This window comes from Solea senegalensis, linkage group LG9 (assembly GCF_019176455.1).
Source record: "Solea senegalensis isolate Sse05_10M linkage group LG9, IFAPA_SoseM_1, whole genome shotgun sequence".
In the NCBI taxonomy this organism is placed as follows: domain Eukaryota; kingdom Metazoa; phylum Chordata; class Actinopteri; order Pleuronectiformes; family Soleidae; genus Solea; species Solea senegalensis.
The window spans coordinates 12337942-12362622 of NC_058029.1; the positions used below are offsets into that span (position 1 = coordinate 12337942).

At 40.9% G+C, this 24681-nt stretch overlaps 1 protein-coding gene across 2 annotated transcripts in view; it reads right to left on the minus strand.

Annotated features, from left to right (window-relative positions):
• The window catches only part of znf407 (zinc finger protein 407), a 140920-nt gene extending 120455 nt beyond the window's left edge, over positions 1-20465 (minus strand). The window contains exons 1-4 of one of the 2 annotated variants that reach the window (XM_044034432.1): positions 20357-20464; positions 17372-18076; positions 15051-17264; positions 8214-8328 (exon numbers count right to left, since the gene is read on the minus strand). In XM_044034432.1, the coding sequence (XP_043890367.1) occupies positions 8214-8328; positions 15051-17264; positions 17372-18011 (2969 nt within the window). In that variant the 5' untranslated portion in view covers positions 18012-18076; positions 20357-20464. Of the gene's footprint in view, positions 1-8213; positions 8329-15050; positions 17265-17371; positions 18077-20356 lie in introns of both variants that reach the window. The other variant, XM_044034433.1, reaches the window with a different exon arrangement.
• Positions 20466-24681: the final 4216 nt, after the last annotated feature.

Genomic DNA, 24681 nt, shown 5'->3' on the forward strand with positions numbered 1-24681 from the left:
TTAATCCACAAACCAAAATGAATTCTTTGTTATACAGAGAAAGGAACCCAGAAGACATTCACATTATCACATCATCCCTGGACTTTGGCAGACGTCTACTGTGAGGATGGATTGTATGAGAGGGAAAAAAGGGAATATCTGAGTGTGTAACAAGCAACTGCGTTTATAACGCACACACAAATTAAACTGAAAAAACTGCACCATAAACTTAGACAATAGCTTTTCGTTGTTCAAACGCACAAACACATTCTCCAGCCTCAAGACAACAATGGACCAGTGATGTGTCTCACAACATGGCATCTGAAAATCAACACAACTGTGAGTGCACAGATGGGTACAAGGGCATTTACCATTTTTGTCTGAAACTACCAATGGTGCCTGCATTACATTTGGCCCTGCAAGACAAACAGGGCAGTGTAGACTAATTGTACAATAAATACAGTAGATAATCAAACAAATAACTGCATAATATCAATCATATCTGTAGGACAACACAGACTGGCTGACATCCAATTTTTAAAAGAAGGCCAATTCTTGCCGTGTATATCTGTCTAATCCTACTAACAGCTTCAGTCAGACAAAAAGCCTCCCTTCTAACCAAGCCAACATTTCCCCAGCACTCCCAGCAGGTACATCAGCTCAATTATGATGATGGCAATGACTGATTGCATTTTACCTCTCCCCTGTTCCACCAATAAGTCTGGCCACAGACAGAGAGAAGGAAGGAAAGAGAGAGCGAGAGACAGAGATAGCACCGTCATCTCTGGTGGGCTACAAGCATCCCAGATGCCAGTCTTCGGGATGGTATCAAACATCTCGGAAGCAGACTCGCCATGAAAATAATCTATACCTACAGGAAGTCAATTAAAAAGTGCCAGGGGAGATTAAGAACAGTGTGACAGCTTTTCGTCAGGCCATGGGTTTGTCTGGGAGAAGCAGCGTGTCGTGTGTCTGCTGTGTGACTGAGTGCAAGGTGATGTGTGTGTGGAAAACGGGCAGCGGCGGCGGCGGTGGTGGTGGTGGTGGAGGGGCGGAAACAGTTGCTGAACACCCTTAAAAGCCCCCTCATGAATATTAAAAAGGCCCTTGGCAGACAGCAGCTCTACCACAAGTTTGCAAACCAGCGTAATGTGTGTGTTTGCGCTGTGAGTGGGCTCAGTCCTGTTATCAATTAAATCAAGCGTTGTCAGTCTGAAGGCCCTCTCAGTGGAGGGAGAGCCCATTCCCCTCTACATATCAGCTCAGCTTTGTGTCAACCATCCATCTCTCATCCTCCCCTCCACTTCCTCCTCTCTCCCGGTTTCCATCTTTATCAACCTCAACTCACTCTCCTACTCTCTCTCTCTCTCTCTCTCTCCTCCTTCTCTCCTTATTCTCTGTCTCTCAAGCAGCCGCTAACTGAATGCAGAAATTACTCTCCCCTCCACCTTTAACTCCCAGTAAATCTTTCCCCTTTTCCACTTTGCTGAGCAGGGATATTTTATTCCTCCATCAAATATGCATCCCATTAATTAAGTTAAATTACTCCTGACTGCCAAATATCCCCTGCCCCGATGGGTGTCAACACAGAAATGCATGACTGTGAACCTGCAATGACACGGCCCCAACACTTAAACATGAGTTACAGCCTTTTTCAGCTCCATCCATGGGCAGATTACCAGACACTTTGGGCTGCTGGAATTACAGCACCGTTTGCTCCTTCCCCTCCACCTAGTTTTTAATAAGTGCACAATGGATGACACTCGCACTTGTGACAATGAGAGGACTGATATTTTAATTACGGCCCTTTTTTCATCCGCCTTCCTCTTCATCTTTTAATTGCTGCTGTTAATCACTCATTAACTTCCCCTTCTTTCTTTTTCTCCTTCAGTGTACCAATGGCATGATTAGCTCCATAGAGTGGATTGTTCAGCAACATTTTTTAACAATTCAGCTATACTTTAAAGTTTGTACTTCTTTTGTGGAGGACCCATTTTGGGGTTGAGGGTGGCAACTCCTTATTACTTTTGTGTCTCTATCAAACGGAGCTAATTTGCCTTTGTTAGCACATATGAATCTTGAGAAGGTTAATTCAAAGTGCTTGAATTCTATCAAAATATGATCTTGCAAGGCAAAATTAACTGCTCCTTTTCATTTTTGTGCATTAAGTGCTGCAAGTTGAGACTTAACAAAAAATAAAGTGATAAAAAGCTATTAAATAAAAAAGGCTGAGGCCACAAGGAGTTAATTTTTTTTAATGAAACCGAGCTCATGCATAGTGCAGACAATATCCTTTTAACTTAAACAGTCCTCATGAGTGGTATAACTTACTATCACAAGTCGATGTGCTGTGTTGGCTTCCTAGCTTTACTACGCGTCGTGTCATTTAGCAATTGGACCCAATGTTTTTGTTTTTGTTTGTCTTTGATTAAAAGGAAAATGCTTCGATTATGAAGCCCCAGACCCTCATTCTGAACCCACTAAAGAACACAAGATTGTTATTAAAACCTAATACCTACTGATCTGCTGACAGGGATTCCTCCTTTTGTCTCTCGTGTTCAGAGATGCTGAGCAGGGTCCCATTTAAACGCCTCAAAAGCCTCCTCTCGCCAACATGAGACTGGTCGAGCACACAGACTTTATCTCCCTCGAGTGCTCGAGTGTGGCATAATTTGAAGCACAAATAGCATTTATTGCCATTATCTGCTGAGTATTAGGCCAATAATGCAAACTTATCTAATGAAGCAATATGTTTGTTATTGTCTCTTCAGCTAAAAGAAATCTACGGGGACATGTCACTCGTGAGGAATTACAATCCAGCTCCAAAGCAAGTAGAAAAAGTGTAAAGTCGTCCACGGCTGGATTTATACTGATACATCAGTGTGGCCTAGAATTTTGATTCCTCTCTCCACTCTTTCACCTCTCGTGCCTTTCTTCTGTGTACATGTTCACTTGTGTGCACGTGTGTGTTTCTATTGCAAAAAGCATTAATTTTACAAACATCAGCCCAAGGCTACTAAACACATCCAATCCATTATGCTGCGCTTTATCGTGTTATGGGGGGTAACGGGCTGTAAAGCTGTCTTGGTCATAAAGAGCGATCGCAGAGTGCAGAGTCAAACCAGAACGCCAAGCTCTCCAAGCCATACGCAGCCCTCGTTATCATCAGAACAGCTCCTTCACATACTTAACCTTTCCAGACCAGCCTTTCTGCATTATTTTCCAAATGACCTTTAGCGTTACTTATTTCATTTCCGATAATGGCACACTAAATTTAGTTAAATGCATCAGAGCAAAATGTGTTTATTTTGGTGAAGACGACTACGGTGAGTGACAAGAACCGTGTTCCCAGACGCACTCTTAAGTGTCCAAACATGTAAGCATCAATATATCTTGCTGATGGGAATAAACACCAGGCCGTGTCTGATGAGCACCCATAAACGAGATGGATTAAAAGAAGTAAAAAGGGACATAGAAAAAAAAGAAAAAAGAAAAAGCAAAACAGGATGTGTAGTGCAAGGGTGCACAGAAGGGCATAAACCCCAGGTCATGGTTAGTTCACTAGTACAGCCTTGAGGAAAATATCTAAATGTGATTTTTCTACAAGATTTTGCAAATGTGACGTGGCATGCGATGACATTTAATACAAGTCAAGGCTCAGTTGTTGTTACCACTTGACACTGTCAGAATATGAACTACTCTGCATCCGACTGCAAGGATTTTTAGACTAATTGTTTTTAAATCGACATAGATGTTAGAACAATCAAAAATAGAAGAATTAAATTGTAATCCATGCGATTTATGACTGACATTGCTTCAGAACTGCAATTCTGATGTAAAAGCAATTAATTGTTCAGCCCTACTTGAGGATAAACCATTTTTAATGGCATAATGAAAACTGTTCAAGGGATAAATTTAAACACAAACCATAATAACAAGCACTGAACAAAAACACTGGTGGCAGTCTGCCCAACAGTCTGTGATTACATCAAATTTTCATATTCCCTGACTTTGCATATACCATCCAGTGTATATTTACAGGCATCTTAAGATGAATTACTGTAGTAATTAATTGTGCAAACACAAAAGGCCTAACAAATCTGAATTATTTAAGGAAAATAGTCAGTGTAAATTAATTCACAATTCCATTTCCTGCAAACACATGATACACGCTCTTGGTCACAAACTGCTTAACAATTTAGAACAGCATCAGCTTTCAAAAGGTCCAACTCGAACATAAATATGTAGCTACCCTGAAGCTGTTGTATCACAGACACAATCCCTCAGTCGGCAAGGAGCAGTGTGTTTAACGTCCTTGCTGTATAAGCTGAGGGGGTGGGTGGAGGGTGAAGGGATCTTAGTGAAATCGCTAATGTACGTGATGATTAAGTGTAACTCAAATACAGAGTGTGTTGTTCACAAGCCTGACAGGCAGTAATTTGGTGTATTATATTCTGCAGTTTTAATTGCACGCCACCAACGTGTCTCTGTGACACGTTATGAAGCGATGATGTACAATTATTTCGGGGCGGCAGGAGATCAGTGGAGTGACATTATAATCATCCTCATAGGGTTCCCTCTCTTCATCTGCAACAACCATTAATGTTTAAATGGGAGGAAGGGAAGGAGAAAAAAAAAACATAAAAATAGTTCTCAGGGAGTTCTAACCAGGATCTGTTTGAGGATTATGGAGAATCACATCGGGGAGAAGGAGAGGGGTGTGGATAGACAATAGAGGGGCTGAGTTAAGTGACGGCTTTCTCTGGATAAGCAGCGAGCTAAGATGCTTCTCCACTGTCACTGCCAGGCCTCACACTACTCATACAGGCCCGGGCATTAAGGCACATTACAGCAGATGAGCCACGCAGGGCGGAACTGATGGGCTATTCTGGGAACAGACCAGACAATCTCACAAGACAGGGGGGACATAAGAACCCTGACATGAGCCAGCCCCATCCTGTTAACAGTCAAATCACACACACAACACCCAACATGAAATCATGACTATATATACTCTCTCCAACACTAAGTCAAGAAAACTGAGCGGAGGGAGGGAGGGCGGGAAAAACACAATGCTGCCTCCTCCGCAACCCAAGACAAACTTTAGTACATTGCAAACTTTCTGTTGTGAGAAAGCAATGGGGTTTTTTTTAAGTTTTGTTCAAATTCCTGAAGTGACACTAGGCAACAAGCAGCTTATGACCCATAATCATTAAATGGCAGTCCACAAGAGGACTATCTATGTCCATTATAGTGTTAATACCTCTAAGGCCCAGGGCTGAGATATTAAACCAATGCTTCAAAGCATTTAGACGGTTTATGCATAATTTAATACCTACAACAGCACTGGATGTCCGTTGCATCTTTGGGGAGGACCAGAAAGCGGGAAGGTGGAAATGCTGAATCCAGGCTCTTCTGGTAGATGATGGAGGAGAGGAGGTGGAGGCTCATTAAGTGGCCGAGCCCCACTGTGGACAAAACACGCCAGGAGGAAACGCAAGAATCTGCTGTCCCATATACTGGAGGATTTTGTTTAAACCAATTAAATGTGAGAAATCTTATCTTGCATGCTAACAGCCAATTTGTGTTTTTTTTTCTGCTGCTTTTGCATTTTAAGAGTTCTTTATAGTCAAATTAAGGCCGATCTTAAGACGAAGATAGGGAGATAGATACGTAGAATCACAGACAAACAGACATTTGGAGGAAGGCAGTGGAAATGGTGCGGCAGAGACAGAAAGCCTATAAAGTGTTACCACTGACCAGCGCACTCGGGTTTGACGGGCAGCTTGGTCAAGGGTTCTAATCTGTCCTGGCCTTGCATTTGCATTTGTTAATTAAATGCCACAACAATATGATCTTTAACTATCAACAACTCTCCCCCTGCCCCCACCCACTGCTGAGACGAGACCAGCAGCAGATTGAAGCTTAAGTGAGGTGGACAGCCACGGTGCAGCACATACATCCCCTCACAGTCTCTGCACAGAGAGAGAATCTTCAACTCTAAAGGTTTGACAAGGAAAACACACCGATCAATGACAGTGAGGGTTTGGTTTGTTTTTTAAGGAAAGATAAAACACTAACACAGTATGAAAAGCCCATGTTCTAAACAAAAAGGTGATAAACTACTCCCACAAAACCCACAAAACCAATGGAGGCCTAAGAGTCAAAAAGCATGAAATAAATGAATGAATGACTTATTGTAAAAAAAACAACTTGAACAAAGCCTGGTGCTAATTGAAATGATTCATTGTAATTACATATAAAAATCCCCCAAATCTGTTTTTTTCTTCTTCTTTTGGTTAAGCTAAGTGTTGCCCCGTCATTAGTATCCACAGGGGAAAGCAGAACTTAATCGCAGCATAATCTAACTTTTCTAGGTCACCCAAAACAAAACAGGCAATCACATTACACATTACACATTACACCTGAAACGTGGCCATCCATTAGAAACGTGCTTTAGATTCAGAATAAGGACATATCGTCAAAAGTGAAAAGTTTGAATGGGGAAGCAGGTTATGGGTATGTATGGCTCTGGCCTTAATGAGGGTGTTTCTGGGGGTTTTCTTTGTGTTTGCTGCTCTTTAGTCAGGAGGAGGGATGGCCTGGTGATCAGTCAGTACTGAAACAGCACACACAGGGCCGATTTGTCACCAGTGCCTGGCACTGGCAGCACACAGCTCCTCCATCCACATGATTTGTGAAACCAGGGGCTGTATTTAGTAGTCCCATTTAAAGGCATATTGGAGAAGTGTTCAGTGTGTGTGTGTGTGTGTGTGTGTGTGTGTGTATGTAAAGCTAGATGCTTGGTCAAAGCCCAACACATTTGCAGCACTTGGGAGAAGAGGGTTTCAGCTGGAGGGCTTGTGAAACATGAGCCCTTCCTCTCATTAAAGGAGAAGCTGTGTTTAAACCAAAGCTTGTTTGCTCCTGCTGTAATATGTTTGCGAACATCAGCGGGAACAAATAAACACATTCGGTCTGCTCGGCATTAGGAGAACAAAATAAGCCCGCGACTGAACTAAATGGAACGGTTTACACGGAATTACACAGAGGGAGAAACTAATAACTCTACATATGTCTTCATCGTAGTGAGTGGGTAGCAGCAAAAGCTCGGTGGCACAAAGCTGGAAATCCCACAATTTGCTCTATTCCCCGACTGCATGTTAAACATCTTAACACGTCCATTTGAACACGGCAAGGCAGTGAGGAGGTCTACCACGGGAACGAGGCGAGCTGAACACAACATATGGTCGTCATGTAGGGGGTACAAGGTAGTTGGATAATTGTAGTCTTGCACTACTGGGTATTTATGGGCTTGTGGTTACCAACATAAACTTTCAATTAAAATTATTTGTACAGCTGAAACCATGAAGAAGGTAAAATAAACTCTTTTACCATTTCATTTGTGAGTAAAGGCTTTTTTTTAAAAGGGTCTGGGAGCATTCAAAGGTTGGAGACAGTTTATTCACACATTACGGTGAGACCTATTACTACAAACATTTGAATTACTTTTACTTAAACTGTCTTTTTTTTTCCTTTTTCTTGCCAAAAGGTAACCAGTGTCCTCCAAAAATCGCTTAGGTTGTGTGGGAGAAGGTTTAATTACTACTACATTCAAAACTAGATAACCCATCCTACTAACCAAGTTGCAGTCAGACAGGGTTAAAATAGTTATATTATAAATAAACTTCAAACAAGTGGGATTTTAAGGTGACTTTACAGGGGATAATTAGCAGATAACTACGTACACAAAACATTCTTACACACTTGATGGGAGGAACTCACTGCCCGATTGCTGGTGTCTGACTTTAATTTAATGCAAAAATGGTGCAAATGTAAAATGCTTACAGAGGCAGCAAATAATGTTTTTTATCAAAGTGTGAATGTATTTCTCCCAATGAGCACAAGACTATTAGAAGAATAAAACACATGAGTGACAATGGCGGGTTTGTGTTCGCACTACATTCACCCAGATGGACTAAAACTGGTCAAAATGTTGACTGACACTTACTTACAAACAAAGGCAACACAAACCACATGTTTCGGTAGGAGACAATGACAGTCGCATGGTGTGAAGGTAATTTCAGTCAGGTGCTCACTGGCCGTGTCTGAATCAGGACAACGCTGCCTTGTCAGAACCCGTGCACGATGCCTGTGAGTGTACTGTGTAATACCTTGAAGAACACAGTGGTACTTTTCATTTATTTTAAATGCGGTTTGTCATTGTTACTCACCCACAGATGTCACATTTGTACTCTCTCATGCCAAGATGTCTCTTCACGTGGTTCCTGGCATCTCCCAGCTGAGCGGTCGCAAAGTTGCAGATCTTGCACTTGAAGGGCTTGGAGCCTGCAAAAACAAAGCGTTCCTCGGTTCATATGTTGCAATAACGTTGTGTATGAAAGAAAGAAGTAGCACATTTTAATAAAACATGACTGCATAACAGCTGGGCATAAATTAGATTTTACATTACAGCTCTTTTTTTTCGATGCCAGACTGGTCGAACTTATTAGTTCCGTGTTGACTTCCAACCGACTTCACAGCCACAAAATGTCTTCATGCTCATAAAAACAGATGCCCTTACCCCAGTCCCCATAAAAACTACAGTCACACTCCGAGTGTCATGCATCTCTTCTTTCACTCTCTATCTATCCTTGTCACTCTTCTTCGTCTCTTCCCAACTCTTCCTTTGCCTGTAGAATGCGTAAATTGGATTCCAAAGGTCAGGGTGAATACGTAAATCAATTCCGTGTGCACTCACTTCCTCCCATTCCATCATTAAAGCACTAATCACTCTGGCAGCCTTCACAGGGAGGATTCTCCCTAATTATTGTCATTAATAAGTCCAGAGGGCGGGGTAGCATTTGAGAGAGTGGCAAAGCTTCTGCCTGCCATCCCTCATTTAAGAGCAGAGCTGCAAGGGCTGAAGCCTGCGCTGTCTGTCTGTGTGATACAAGAAGTTAAAAGAGGGAGCTGAGACTTCAAGACTAAATGCAGGAGGGAAGAAAGAGTTGTGCATGCAGTATAATTACTCACTCTACAACTAAATAAATATTACAAATATTTGAAATACTTTTGCACATTTCAGCAAAATAAAGCATTCAGAATAAAAAAAAGTATACCCAATTCCTCCTTGAATACTGAATATATATAGTTTTGGCAGTCTGATCCAGTTGTGGTCTAACAACACACAGTGTGACATTCCAATCAAAGTGGCAGTCCGCTATGATATCCACACACAAACATCTTTAAGTGAACCCTCACCCACCCTCTCCTGGTGAATATCCCCAGAAATTCTACAATATTCATTCCAGGGACAGCTGCTGATTTGATTAAGCACTTTGTGTAGATTAGTAATTCGTTCATACATGGTTCACTTGCTGTGAGTTGGAGGTATGACACATGGAATTTCAAAGCTGGTAACGAAGATTGAAAGCCAAGTCGGTGTTAACAAGGCCCATAAACACGGGGGTCGGGTGGGTGCGTCCACACATGCAACAGCAAAGCCAACCTGTGTCCCCATAACATACTACACACACACATATGAGCAGAGGAGAAAATAAAAACTGCATACTTCACACCAAAATGTGTGAACACCTTCACACACGTTTTTTTTTTTTTTTAAAGGAATCACACAACAAAATCATCAACACCCATATCAAACAAAACGACACACATGTTCACACTACTTCCCCTATCATACCTGCACATACCTACATCCTAATTCAGAACACCGACCTTACACCATTCAATTGACAAGACATAATCGCCTCTGCACAAACAGAAGGAGAGACAATAATTCTCCCTCTCACTTACATACATCCTAAATTTAAGGTGAGAGAAAGAGAAAGAGAGAGAGAGAGCGAGAGAGGTGTGGAAGGCTGATTTGTCCAGATGGCTGGCTGAGTATGAGACATGGCAGAGAGGAGAGCGATGCAATGTCCCTCAGTTCTCACATCTTATCACATTAATACTCCACCACTCCACTTAAACAGCCTCCGTGAAACTGAAATTGACCATCAATGCAGTGTCATGTTAAATTAATATTGCCATCCGCATAAGGGCGATGGTTCCCTCACATCCCAGATGAGACGGGGGAATGACTAATTCATTTCCTCAGAGGAGAGAAGAACCTCATGCGATGTTTCAAGCACGCACACGCACACACACACACACACACACACACACATGCAGAAACCGTGTGGAAGTTAAGCCTTGTACATGCCATACACTCCGTCAATGCCTCAACTTTCACCTTTGGGTTCAGAGGAACGTAATAACACCATAGTACATGACAATTTTATTTAAAAAATATTTGTATTTATATTTGCAGCTCTAGTGCACAGGTTGTGCATCAAACATGTTCTGAGCAGGCTCACAAATATCTAATCTAATGTATCTCTATGTGTCACAGTGTTTACCATTATTGTCTTAATGTGGTTAATGCAGTGCCACAAGTCACATAAATATTAAACATGATTTATTTTTTATTTTTTTGGATGGGGTGGGGGTTCATCTGTACAACCTGTGACAAACATGTGGTGACTGAGTGCTGGGAGCAAATGGCCAGAGGCAAGCGTCAAGTAATGTAAACACGGCGTTAAAACTCGGCAGCTGCAATAAAGAGATAATCCAGTGACAAAACTGGGAAATTCACAATGGCTCAAAATGAAACCAGCAAGATTCTGAAAGATTCTCAGCATTTGTCCCTCGTATGTTTCTGGATCTAAAAACATAAGGGGTTTTTGGTTTGATGTAATGCGACCTGATAAACTCCTACCGTCTAAGTCGAGATAAAACCAAAGACATTAACAGGGTTTTTTTCTTTTTCCAAACTGTTGAAAAATTCCTTCCACAGCCAAATAAGACATCATTCAATGATGAATATATTCATCTATATGAGGAAAATTGGCAGAAATAGGCCAGAAAAATTTAAACAGCTTTAGGTCCTGCTGTGCATTATGTATGTATAATGCACTGTGGTGTAAAAGAATGGGAAACTAAATTAAAATTAAGATTAAGATTAACGCTGCCATCAGGTACAGTATAAAATCCAGCTATTAACATTTCCACAACTAAGGAAAAATTAAGTATGAGCAGTCATCAGCAGTAAAATAACAAAATGGAAAAAAGAAAGAAACAAAAGCTTCCAAGCCCCAGAGTCATATAAATAATAAAATATATGAATGCAAAATGTCTATACATGTATAAAGATACAACATATCTATATATAAAGGGACATTTTAAAAGGTGTTGGGCACGACCAAAATGAATTACTGCATCTTACAATCCTTTCATAATCCTCAATTCATGCTGAGATGTACAACACATTTTTATAAGCACAAAAACCTATGAGATGACCCAGGAAGTTGTGTCCCAGGACCGTCTTTTTTCATCTCAAGCTCCATTCAACCGGAGATTAAGATTCCTATGAAGAACTGGTTCACTGTCAATCCCATTTTATTTAAATTTCTATGCCAGGAACAGGCAGGTGGCAAAGTGGCACAAACGTTAAAGCCCTTGCTGCGTAATCATCAGGACACGTGCTCTAAAACATGTGTATTCTGTCTCTCCATCTACGATCCAAAGAACAATGTCTGGTGAAATATGGGGAGTTTACGGTGTTTGTAAATCTGCTGAATTATTAGTGAACGCACCATCAGGAGACGATGGCAAGTGAGGAGATTATTGAGTCTCTGCACAACTGGAGGAACAGTGACCGGTGCCTTTGGGGTGGTAGGAGAGACCAAAAGGTGCGACAGGGAACACTGCTCTTCTGATGGTGTTAAAACCCACATTCACAGCTCTGACCTCCACAGTTGACCCTGCCTTTTAACCTCTTTGCTATCCTATGGCAAGTCTGATGAAAATAATTCCTTACAAAGTTTAGCCAGCTCCCACTTCAGCTCCCCTGAGAGAAAGTGTGTGTGCTGCAGCCCTACTTTCTGTGGTTAAGTGCCAGCTCATCCAAAGACTTCTGAGGTCCGGGCACTTCGCTCTGCACTCTGCTTGACCAGTACCTCCACTTCCTGCTTTTATTGTGACTGTTACAGCAGGAGGCAATGGCAGGGAAAAGCAGCAGCTAAATCTAGGGCTGTTAATACTTTACGAGGCCAGTTTCTATTGCTAATTTGACTCAGTTTTTTTGCCATCTGATCCTTCAACATACATTATTTAGTCTTCAAAGTTGTATGCACTGAACAGATTGATGAAAAGCAATGGTGATGTTAGCATAGAACTCACGCTGACAATTTGACATCTCATCCTTCATCGTTACAAAAACCTCTTTGGCATTATATTTACATTTTAAATGTACTCTTTTCGCCCATGTTGGTCAGGATCCATTTGTGAAATAGACCTGGACATAATAGAAGAATGAAGGAAATGTATAATACAGTATGTAGATTAGTGGCGCCATCCACTTCAGGGTTGACGGAAGGTCCTCGCTCATCACAGTGTCTCTAAGGGAAGCCAATGCTTTTAGGGATTTTAATGCCCCATGATGCTTTAAAAGTGCTTTTATATGTTCCTATGCTGTAAAAGATAAACTTTCAAGGGAAAAAAAAGCTTTAATGCCATTAGAATAACGTCTTTATCAAAAGGTCATATAGGTTAAACTGTGATGATTTACATGCATTATTCAAAGCAGAGACAGGGTAAACTTTTAAAAGACCCTGAAAAAGCTAAAAGGCCGGTGGAACACTTGCCATTTTACCTTTTAGTTATTTACACAAACACATCACATCCTGTGTAAATGTGCATGCATGTAAGGCAAGTAGATCCATTATGTTAAGGCTCAGTCTGAGGTCAGACAGCTCACTCCAGTGAAAAAGTGACCAATTTACCTCAAAATGCAAATTCCAGCTGTACCCTCATTGGCAAAATGCAAGCATGCGTGTTTCCTTTAAGGGACAAATTGACAAATCTGTGTGCAGCCTCCCACCACCGTCTCCTATTTCACTGATTAATCAAGTGTATAAAAACTAGGTCTTAATTAAAAGGATCTGGACATGTTCCCAGCCCAGAAACTGGCAGACCCCCACCGTGCAACTTCTCAGTCCCACAAACAAACTCTAAGAATAAACGACCACCATATAAGAGGTGAATAATTCACTGTAATGAGGGAACTTAGCAATAATAACAACTGGCACATGTTGTCAAAATGAAGAGAAATGGGTGCTTTCCACAAATAAAAGCAACATAAATGAAAGTGGGGATGTAATCTTATAAACAAGAACATAACTCAAATGAAAAAATAATAAATAGCAAACGTAAAGAACAAACTATTCATTCATTCATTCAAAACCTGAGTGCGTGCCCTTGACTTGAAGCCATCTGTTGAGACCTCAGTGTCACAGCTTTCATTTTCTTAAGTAACACTAAGAAAGTGACCTCAAAACTCAAGAATTATGACACAGGGTAAAATCATGAATACATACAGGCTTGCCGTTAATAAGTGGAAAGTGGGGGCCCAACATTAATCATCAGGGTTTTTACCTTCATCTCTTACAGCTTTACACAACCTGATATGAGCAGTAAGCAATCTGACTTTGGCACACAAGGTGACTGGCATACCCATCATAAAAAAGGACAAGAATGTTAAACTTGTCTTAAAGTTAAATCGCCGCATCAAATCCATCAGTTATCACTCCCTTTCTGCTGAAGAATCACAATTCTAAAGTATTAGGATATTTCACGGCAGCACTCTTTACTCCCTACTGTAGTCTTAATAACATAATGTCCAGTGTTCAGTATAGTCTTTTAAATGTTAAGTGAGCAGGGAATATTTGACACTACATGACAAACCTCAAACTGTCTGCTCCCATCGAGTCCAAGAGTGGAAACAATTCTATTGTCTCTCCTCTAAAACTGACACCCCATACATACATAAGATGCACTTATGTACACATGTGGTAAGAACAGAATGTAGACTTCAATTAAAGTCCCATTAAAGTTTGGTCTGAAAGAGGGGTGGACCACAGAAGGTAGAGAAGGGCATTTATTGATGGCAGCCTCACATCCTGTTCCTGCATTAAGTTGATTTTAAAAGCAATTAATACACATGGTCAGGGAAAAGTAATGGAGCGCCCTATGTTCTTAACCTGCCGGACATTTCGCAGCCAAAGCCCCGAACAACGCAGCCCTGCTCTGCATTATAAATGACAAGATAAATTTTAATGGATAGCGGATAATCAGCTATCCATGAAGGCTGACATATACACACATTCAGGAGGCATGCGAGTGCTCGCACACATACACAAGCATGGACGTACAGGCACAAGGGAAATTAAAGGCTTTGAATACGTCTGCATTGATTATTTTAAATTATTAGCCCACCTCTCTTTGGACTTCCAATGCTTTTAGCCTAAGCTTTAACACATTTACAGAGACTTATTGACTATAATTACAACTGAGTCTTGGTAATGGACACATCAATTATGAGTCGCGCATGTCTCTGACCAAGCGTTGCTCAGGGAATCCCAATCTGGGGTCCATTAGCGTCTCTCCTGCAGGTCTGAAGCTCAATCAGTCTTTACCTTCATCTCTACTGAAACAGCTATTACCTGGCTGCAGCAGATAGTGCCCTTAACATTAGCCTGAAATGTTTAGCTACTGGCATACCTAAAATAAGAGGCCAAGTAGCTAAACAGCTACATTTAGAGATCCCTTTTTACGTGAAAATCGATGTTTTCAAGTGATCATCAGGCATCAAAATACCTCATAACATAAACAAGTCAAAAAGCATCAGTGTAAGGATGAATAAGTAATTCATGTGGCAGCTGTTAAGTTATTGATTTGCATTTAAGCTGTTTTTATTCTGATCAAATATGTTATTCACCGAATCATCTATAATATGTGCTATCAAGTAATAATTTCAAGGATTTAGACATCCTGCATTCATGTAGTGTTTTAGGAGACAAGTGGGAACCTGTAATGCATCTTTATAAAATTTTAAATGTGAATTGATTACATAGCCATAGCTTATAGTGCATTAGCATACACAAACAGTGCGTGTAAGACCCAGAAGATACAAGTAAGAAAGTGTGTGAAAGTAGAAGCAGGACACATACCAGTGTGAGTACGAATGTGTGCCAGGAAAGCCAGGGAGTTGCTGCTCTTGCACACCTTGCCACAGTATTTACACACAGTGCCCTGGTTCTCCTCACGCTCTTTGTTGATCAGCTCCGTGTCCTCTACCACATACTTGTTGACCTCTCTGAGGAGCTCCTCGTGTTTCTCCTTGATGTGAACGAACAGTTCGTGCTCAAATTCAAAGCGCTCTGTGCATTTCACACACTTGAAGGTGGCTCCCCCTTCAGGCAGCTCCTCCACGCTGTTCTGCTCATTGCGCAGGTGGGCGGCGCTGGTCAGGTGCTGGTGCAGGTTGCTCTCAGAGTAGAATGACTTGCCACAAACCAAGCAGTGGAAATGCTTTTCCTTGGACGGATGCTTCATTGAGATGTGGACATTGAGGCCGCTCGTGCCGTCTGCCATGAATCCACAGTCCTCGCAACGTATGCGAGAGCTGCTTCCTTTGGATTCCTCCCTCGTTTCCTTTTCCTTGAGCTTCTTGGCATGTGCAACACTTGGAGACAGGAGGCCATAGGGCACTCGTGAGCCGCCAGTCAGACACATCACTGGGGCCTCATCTTCCAGAGCCAAACCTTCCTGCAGCACCTCCTCCTGCTCAGCGAAGACCTTCATGGATACAATGCAGGCATCAAAAGGAAGAGCTTTGGACATTTGATTCTCCGATTGTGAGCAGTCACTTTTTGCATCTACAATAATCACATTCAAATGCTCTTTGTCTGTCGCTTTAATAACTTCCTCCCTACTTTCTTGCTGTGCAGAATCATCAGTTTCCGAGTAAGGTTCTGTGGGAGCTTGCTGGGGTTCAGATGGTGCAGTAGGGCTAATAGCCTGGTTGTTGGGATCAGACTCTGCACCAGTGGAAGATGGAGTACTCTCTGCTTTCTTCTGCTCTGCACTGCCAGCACCACTAACCTCAGCATCGACAGGTCCCGGGGTGACAGAGGGTGTAGCTTTATTATTACTTTCAGTAGCTTGACTGTCTTCAGAACGAGACCCAGACTCTTCAGTGGAGCTAGAAGGGACACATTCTGGGTCAGAGTTCACCTCTTTCAGCTTCAATGGGCGCGCCAAAGCTCTTTGCCCCTCACTCTCCGGTGGCTCTAGATATCTCTTGCTTTTCTGTTTGTGCTTATCTGTGTTCATATGGCGATATATCTCCCTGCTTGTTACAGCATAGTAGCTGCAAGCTAAACAGACATACTCAAAGTCATTTGTGTGCTTTCGCTTGATGTGTAGATGGAGCGCAGGGACTGATTGAGCAACAAAATCGCACTGGCTACACAGATTACCAGAGCCACATTTACTTATATTCTGGCTTGTGTCTGCCTGAATGGGATCTTCTCCTCTGGACTCTTTGGAGGCTATGTTGTTAGATTCCTGCTCTTCGTTGGAGGTGTGTGAGGCAGCATTTGGTTCCTGAGCTTGATCACTTGTGGGTTCCTGTGGTGACACACTTGTGCTACTGTCGACTGGGCTCTTGCTTGTACACTCCTGTGCACGTCTAACATGTTTCTTAGTGATACAGTGACGATCCATGTCTCCTTTGGTCACACAGCTGTAGTTGCACAGATTGCAGCTGTAGCCATACTCCTTGCTGTGTTTACGACGAACATGAACATTGAGGTTGGTTGCACTGGACACTACTAGGCCACAGTAAGTACAAGTGGTTGTGGAGCCTAGCTTTGGCCTTCCTCTTTTTTTTCTGGGGGGCTCAAGCTCCAAATCTTCTACCCCCACTAACATGTCTTTAACATCCTCCACTCCCACTGCAGCTTCCTGATCTTCTCCTTCTAAGGTACTTCCTCCTTCTCCACTATCATCTACATTTAAATGACATCCTGCACTGCCTTTGCTTACACATTCAACATAGACTTCAAACAAAGGCACCTCTGCAGTTTTCTTCCCTGTCTGTCGCTGCATGTGGTTGTCCGAGGTCAGGTGAGTTTCCATCCATTCTGATGTGGCGGAAAAAAAATTACACAATTTGCAGCGGAACCACTCCTCATCCAGATGTTTGGCTCGAGCGTGGCTTTCCAGCAGTGCAGGGGTACTAACCCGCAAGTCACAGTGGGTACATTTCAGCTGAAACCTGCTTTGCCCACGCTTGGCTGCCACTCGTGTTGGAATAGCCTTCACAGAGTCCTCGGTGTCTTCAGAGTCCTCTTCGTCAACCATGTCCTCATCAGCTTCATCTAAAAGACATTTCAGAGACATCTAGTTTAGGTCCATAAATTACAACATAACTTCGAATAAGTGCAGAAACAGTAAAAAACAAAACCACAGTACGCAAAATACTCACACGTGTATGGTGTGTCTTTGGAGTGGTATCTCTGGATGTGAACATCTAGAGGGGCCTTGTCCCTAAATTCCGCTCCACAGTAATTGCAGGAGTAAATCTTCTTAGGTTTTGGTGTTCTTTTGCTTAGTCTTCTCTTTTGGTTAGGGGTCTTTTGGTAAGTCTTCTCCTCTTCTAATACATGGTGCTTTTTAGATATAGTATTTTTGTTCATGCCACTGTCGTTGTCATTGGCTGCTGAAGTCAGTTCCATAAGATCAGACTCCAGGTCCTGTTGTACCTCAGCAGCTGTGTCTGTCTCCATGTCTGCCTCCTGTTGGGTTCCAGCTGAACTGACATTCAAGATAGTTTTACTTTTTGCAGCTGACTTTGAACATTTATCACTGTTCTTCCCATGCTTTCTTCCATAGTGAATCTTCAGTGAGCGTGGACATTTGGCTGAAAAGCCACAAATGGTGCAGAGGTTACTCCCATCCTCAGCTACAGAGTGTGTCTGAGGTTTCTCAGACATCTCATCTGCTTCATGGGACTTGGCAGTACTGTCTGAGTGTTTTGTACTTTCCTCCATTTCTTCATCACCTGGTTTCACCGTCCCACTGGTGTCACGTCCAGGCTCCTTTTCTGACATCAATGATTCATCCATACCTTCTGCTGTAATTATGCCCAACAGTGTAGGTGACTGCTGTAATCAATGCCGGACTGAACTTCCTATAAGAAAAAAAAATCTTTGTCTGAAATTCAATTCAGTGAATTAAATTAATTCTGTAAACAAGTTAAGTGTATTAGCCACAAAAGGTGAAGTTAACCACAAGCTCCTATTAAGTGATCAATCATTCAGCCGTGCTATGCGACCAAACACAAGTAAATGTCGCCATCTACTGTTTACAGACACAAATTGTTACCAGCATGAGGGTTATTTAAGTCACATAAGTTAAATTAAGTCTGTGTATACAATGCTGGTATACTATACATTTTTAAATGATGGCAGACATTATTCAGCAGCACAAGAGTCATTGCCAGAATTATACACTAATACAAACTGTCACATTTAACTGAATAGCCATAATACAAATGCATTGAAACTGTTATTACAATTTAAAAAGGACCTTAAAGGTTCAGACAAAAGTATTAAAAAAGCTACATGAGGAAAAGGAATGCAAAGATTTTGATGGTAGGATTATTGTCTGGGGAAAAACCTGAGGTTTTACAATTATGATTCAACGCTTATTTTCAACACATATAATCCAAAATGGATTATATATCATTTTGGAAAATGTTAGGTGCAGGGCTGCTGTTGTTGGTTTACAAAATGCTACACTGCTACTACGTTGACATGTTTATATTTGATTCACTACTGCTACTGCTAATTATAGTGATGTGATACAGATATTATTTTAGCGAAAAGGAGAGTGGTTTCTGTGTGAACTATAGCAGATAAAGCAGAAAAGTGTGTCAAACATATGTTTCCAGATTCATAACAGGGTATATTGCCCAAACTACAACAGAAAGAGTACCAGCTAACGCTAAATGCCTATGGCAAGCCTTGTTAACATTTTGTCGCCAAGTTTGATTGCGAATTGTAGATATCTATTTCCAGTTTCAGATATCTACAACGTCAGCATACCTAGTCACAATTCAAGTTCAAGATATCGACAAATTCACCTGAAACTTAATTCAAGATATCTAAAAAGGGCAATGTAGATATCTTCAACTGAGGATAATTAAAGATATGTTGAATTTGAATTATTACATTGTAGATATCTGAAACTGGAATTAGAGATATCTACAATTTAGTTGTGGAGAATTGTAGATATCTATAATGACAAACCCTATGCACATGAATGGCAAAGGTGACGTCATTCTGACTAGTAAAAACTGAAGTATGGATATCTGTAAATATCCTGTCTACAGATTAAATGTTAAAACTACTTGCTATAGGAACCGCATTGCTTCCTTTCATGTCTCCTTAAACAGAGGATACACTAGATTGTACCACCCTTCTTTGAGCCACCCCATAGTTAAACCATCAGTAATATATAAAGTAATGGCCATCCACAAAGATTATGAATGACAGTCTTTACAGATTAACGAATGAGAAAAGGCTGTTGCAATAATCATCACTTTTGAGACTGGTGGCAAAAGAATATGTCATTTTTTAACTTTATTTTAATTCCACTGTCAGTTGTTTTTGTTTTGAATATTTTAATGAAACATACACGCGGCTAAATTTCTACAGAACGTTGTGGTTTCGTCACAGCAGAGCGACGTCATTAACGTTCGCCGTCGCATAATTACATACTGTAGTGCAAGTACAGTCGACTTCTCTAAACTCCGCGATTGTCTTTCCTATGGTCTTATGATTTCTTCTTCACACCTTTCATTGATATCGTCACTTGTTCCATCGAGGTCAAGGAAAAGTGGTTAGGAAACATAGGATGTCATTTTTTATGTAGTTTTCGGTATTTATACCAACAACCAAGAGACTAGCATAAAAGTAACATTCAGGTGGCCGGACAAGTTTTAGACTGCGTGTGATAGCACACAGTAGTACTCAAGAAACGGTATTGCGCCGCTCTGCTTTGTAATGCTAATATTACGTACAATCGATTCATGCTGCAAGACACAAACTAGGTTGGCGTCTGAGTGTTTATGTTTTTGCCGCTAAGGCTCGGGATAGCAGCTAACATGCTAACTAGCAACCTGTTTTCTTCAATGCACGTTGATGTACGTCGTGCCCGTCCAATTAAATGGCTTGCTCATATGTGTGAGCCAATCATAACAGAGCAGAGACGGACCGCAACGCGCTGAACGGGCTTGGAAAACGACGGCAGCACAGAGGCCCAAAAAGTAGGCTAACATCGACCTCTAAAATAGCACTCCATATGGCCAAAATAGGGCTCCAAAACAAAATACAGAAGCTTTTGATGATCCAGTGGAAGCAACGCAAGCAACAGTGAAGCAATGTCGTCAGTTATTGACTGCACTTACCCCCTTTTTCACGACTATTTTCTCTATCCGCGCTTTTCCCTGCTAGACACAAATGGCGTACCGTAGCGCGACCCATGCGTCACACAGGAGGGCTGTCCTCCGCTCCACTGCTTCGCTGTTCTGTATCAGCTGATGATGATGTTGCATTCATGCTCCGTGGGAAAAACGAAACACCTACACATCAAGCGACAACATTTAAGTAAAGATTGTGGTATTGAAAATGCACAATCATTAGCGCCAGTGGAGGGGTGGAGAGAAAATAAAGATGTAGTCATTGTCACTCAACATAAAACCAATATGGTGTGGTGCGTTCAATTTCATGTTTTACGGCAAAAACAGGCAGCTAGAACTGAGTGAATAAATATGGCAAAGAATCTTCTCATATTGATTTGGTGATGTATTCTTGGGCATACATTCAGACATATTTTGCCACTGTTTAATTTGAATCAAAAAGAAAGCATTGTTCTTTTGTTAGAAAAATGGTGGCAGAAAGTAATCAAGTGTATTTACTCGTTATGAACAATTTAGTATTTACATTTTATATGCCACTTTGTTTTTGCCATTTTACTGAATTTCCCAGGTAAATATTGTCATTTACACTCCACATTTAATTTTAGGATGTTTTATTTTGAAACAGTTTTAAATTAATAAAACAATTTTAAATTGTTTTCAACCACTTCAGCCTTTGATGTCTCACAGAATGCAATAGACAGTTAGGATCACCTCTCCCAAGAAGGTTATGCTTTTGGCCATGGCTCTTTGTGAGCAACATATTTCAAAAAGTAATGTACAGATTTGGATTGAAATTTCTGAAGATGAAGGTTGTGGCCCAAAAAGAAATTATTAGAGTTTGATGGTGATCTGAATATAGATTTGTTTGTTAGCCTTGTGAGATAGGGGAATATACTGACATTATGAAACTGAGCGGCTTTTTTACTCTAGGTGCTCTCACTTGTGTCACCAAATAGTGAGTTTCCCTAAATGTATCACATGTATAAATTATCTGATGTGTCATCAAAAAATAAAGTTCAGAGAAAAAGCTCTTCCACCACTTCTGCTAAACTAGGAGAACTGACATTATGGCTATAGGTTGAAGCTAAGGTCAGCAGTGTTTTATGATCCGCAAGGACAGAACAGTTGCATCTCCACATGTCGATGTGAGTCCATCCATCCATCCATCCATCATTAACTGCTAATCCGAGATTGGGTTGCGTGGGTAGAAGCTCTAGCAGAGAGCACCAGACTTCCCTTTCCCTGGCCACATTATCTAACTCTGAATGGGGGATCCCTAGGTGCTCCCAGGCCAGTGGGGACAATCTCTCCATCTAGTCCTTGGCCTCCTCCCAGTTGGTCATGCCAGAAACACAGCCATTAGGAGGCACCCTGGTGGCATCCTTACCAGATGCCCGAACTACCTCAACTGGCTCCTTTCCACCTAAAGGAGTAATGTCTCTACTCCGAGTCGCTCCTGGATGACTGAGCTTCTCACCCTATCTCTAAGGGAGACTCCAGCCACCCTCCTGAGAAAACCCATTTTGGCCTCTTGTACCCGAGGTCTTGTTCTTTCGGTCATGACTATAGGTGAAGGTAGAAACGAAGATTGATCGGTATAGATGGAGAGCTTTGCCTTTTGGCTCAGCTCCCTTTTCCATTCCAACAATACCACTCCCACTGCTCTGATTCTCCAGTCAATCTCGCACTCCATTGTTCCCTCAAGACCACAAGAGACTTTGAGAGTCCCAAGTGAATGTGTTGTCATTTTCTTTTAAGTTTAAGAAACTCTATTTGACTATGAAAGAGAAAAAAGTAAGCTAATCAAATTTTTGAAAAGTAAAATTAAATTCAACCCAGTGGATATGGAGCGAATCTTTAAAGAAATGTGAATGTTCTGTTTCATGCTTTCTTCACAGCAATTTCTTTATGAAGCATTGTATATTTAATTATTATTACATGAATTTAAAATTGGTTCAGCGTGTGGTCCATGCAGAAACAGTGTATTATTTTTGTCACATGGTCAGCCTGTGATGAATCACCACCTCCACTGGACATCCAATGTTAGTTTTATGGAAAGACTGAAGATGGATTAATGCATGGGCATTAATTGATTAACTAGTCTGACAGGTCAGGAGGTGATAAATGATACCTCCCACAATGAATACACAGTTTACTTTCGCAATAATTTTCTTTAATTCATCACAGTCAAAATTATATGACATGGATTGTTGGAAACACAGACACCCTCCCTCCTCCAGCCCATTTTTCATTAGGATTCATCATTCATTTTTCTCCATTAGTTGTCTATTAAGATATGGGGGGGGGGGCTTTGGTGGACACAGCTTCATTCTCATTCTCATTCAATCTCTATTTTTAGCCGCTATGTCTTTTTAAAAAAAACAACAACAACAAATACATTAGGTGTACGTGTGGTGTGTGTATATATATATATATATATATATATATATATATATATATATATATATATATATATATATATACTTATACTGTATATAGAGGGAGAGAGAGATCATGTCACACAACCAAGGTAATGCCATCTGGCAGTAAATTATGCTGTTCACCTCTGTAGATCAGGCAATATGTCAGATAACTTCAAGATGGTAGCTATATAAATGTATTTTACAGACTCAAGGCCTGGATATAAAAGACATACACACATACACAACATAATATTACACAAACCTACACACACGTAAAATCATACATACGAACATACAATGTCTGCTCAGACTAATAAAAAAAATACATACAGTTGTTTGGTCCAGTATCTCCAAATGATGGAGGAGTATGGTGTGTCACTTTGCATCGGGTTAGTAAAGGACATTATCATTCCATTCCTTTATGTGTAGTTAACCTACACGTACATTTAAGTTCCTGAGTATAGCCTGAAAAGTGAGAACATTAGAAGTCACAAACGTATAACTAGCGCTTCCCCACCTTCGATATATTGTACACATTTGTAAACATATAACATTTGCATGCCAGCATATTTGCTTGAACGTACAATTTGCATCACTGGCGCTGAAAATCATCATCACATAAGTCGTTCCTAATGATGTGACCCAAGTATGTTACCTTGGTTACGATAGTCAGCTCTTGCTCATAGATAGATGTTGTGCCAAAACAGTCAGAGACAGGGAGAGCATTTTACAAGATCCCCACAGATCCAGAGTGACAGCGGAGGAGAATCACTGAAACTATGAAATGTGACACACAAGTTTAAAGGTTGGGTTAGTTTACATGTTGACCCTCATTTGCATCGGTTTATTTACATCACCTGAAAGTTCACAGTAAAGATAATAGCCAGTATTGTAATGTAACAAAGTAAAACTACTTTGTTACTGTACTTAAGTACAAAATTCACATATCTGTACTTTACTTTGTTATTTGTATTTCTAGCAACTTTTACTGTTACCCCACTACACATCTACTCCAATACATTTCCTAAATAATTTTTTTTAATACTTTTACTTCAAAAACTTTTTACACATTTTAGTACATTTTATATCTATAAGTATATATAAGTACAATAAATGTCATACACTTCAAGACTTGTACTTCAACTACTACCAAAGATATAAGATATTTACTTCCCTCTTAGGCACTTCATACAAGACTTAATTGAGTTCATTTTAACATAGACCACCTTCTTTCCACCAGAGGGAGCAATCTACTTTTTTTTTGTCGTGTTTCACAAAGAGGCTCTTGCACCACAGCTGTGCAATGTGTGTTGTCATGGCAACCACCCTAGACACATCACACACCAAAACAGTCGGCTGAACGACTGCACTCTTTGCCAGTTAACTGATAAAGCAGTAATGGTGTTTCATGGAACAGAAGTAAAGGAAGAAAGGGGAACTCATGCAAACACATTTATACTTGATACCAAGTAAGGCTGTAAGCCTTTAAATAGACTTTTTACAGAGGCTTTTACAGGGACAGCACTTTGTTGATGCAAATCTTTTAGTTGTTCCCCTCAAATGAATTTGGAATATAGGGCTAAAAACATTACATTCCTTTGTGAGTTCATTCTGGAGAAAATACTCACAGAGAAAGATGTCAAATTTTAATCTGGTGGTAAATTAGTCATGAGCGTATCCTATTTAGACCGACAGTAAAATCTAGTTTGGGTGATCGGAGAGCATTTAGACAAAGCTAGACCTACTGAAAATACAGGTGTAACAACACCTGAGACAGACTGAGAGGTGGACGGGGACATATTATTATTAATATGTGACGGGGAACAAGTGTAAATGCTCCTCTCCTCAGTCCTCATGACACACTTGACGACAAGAGCGATCAGTATTGTT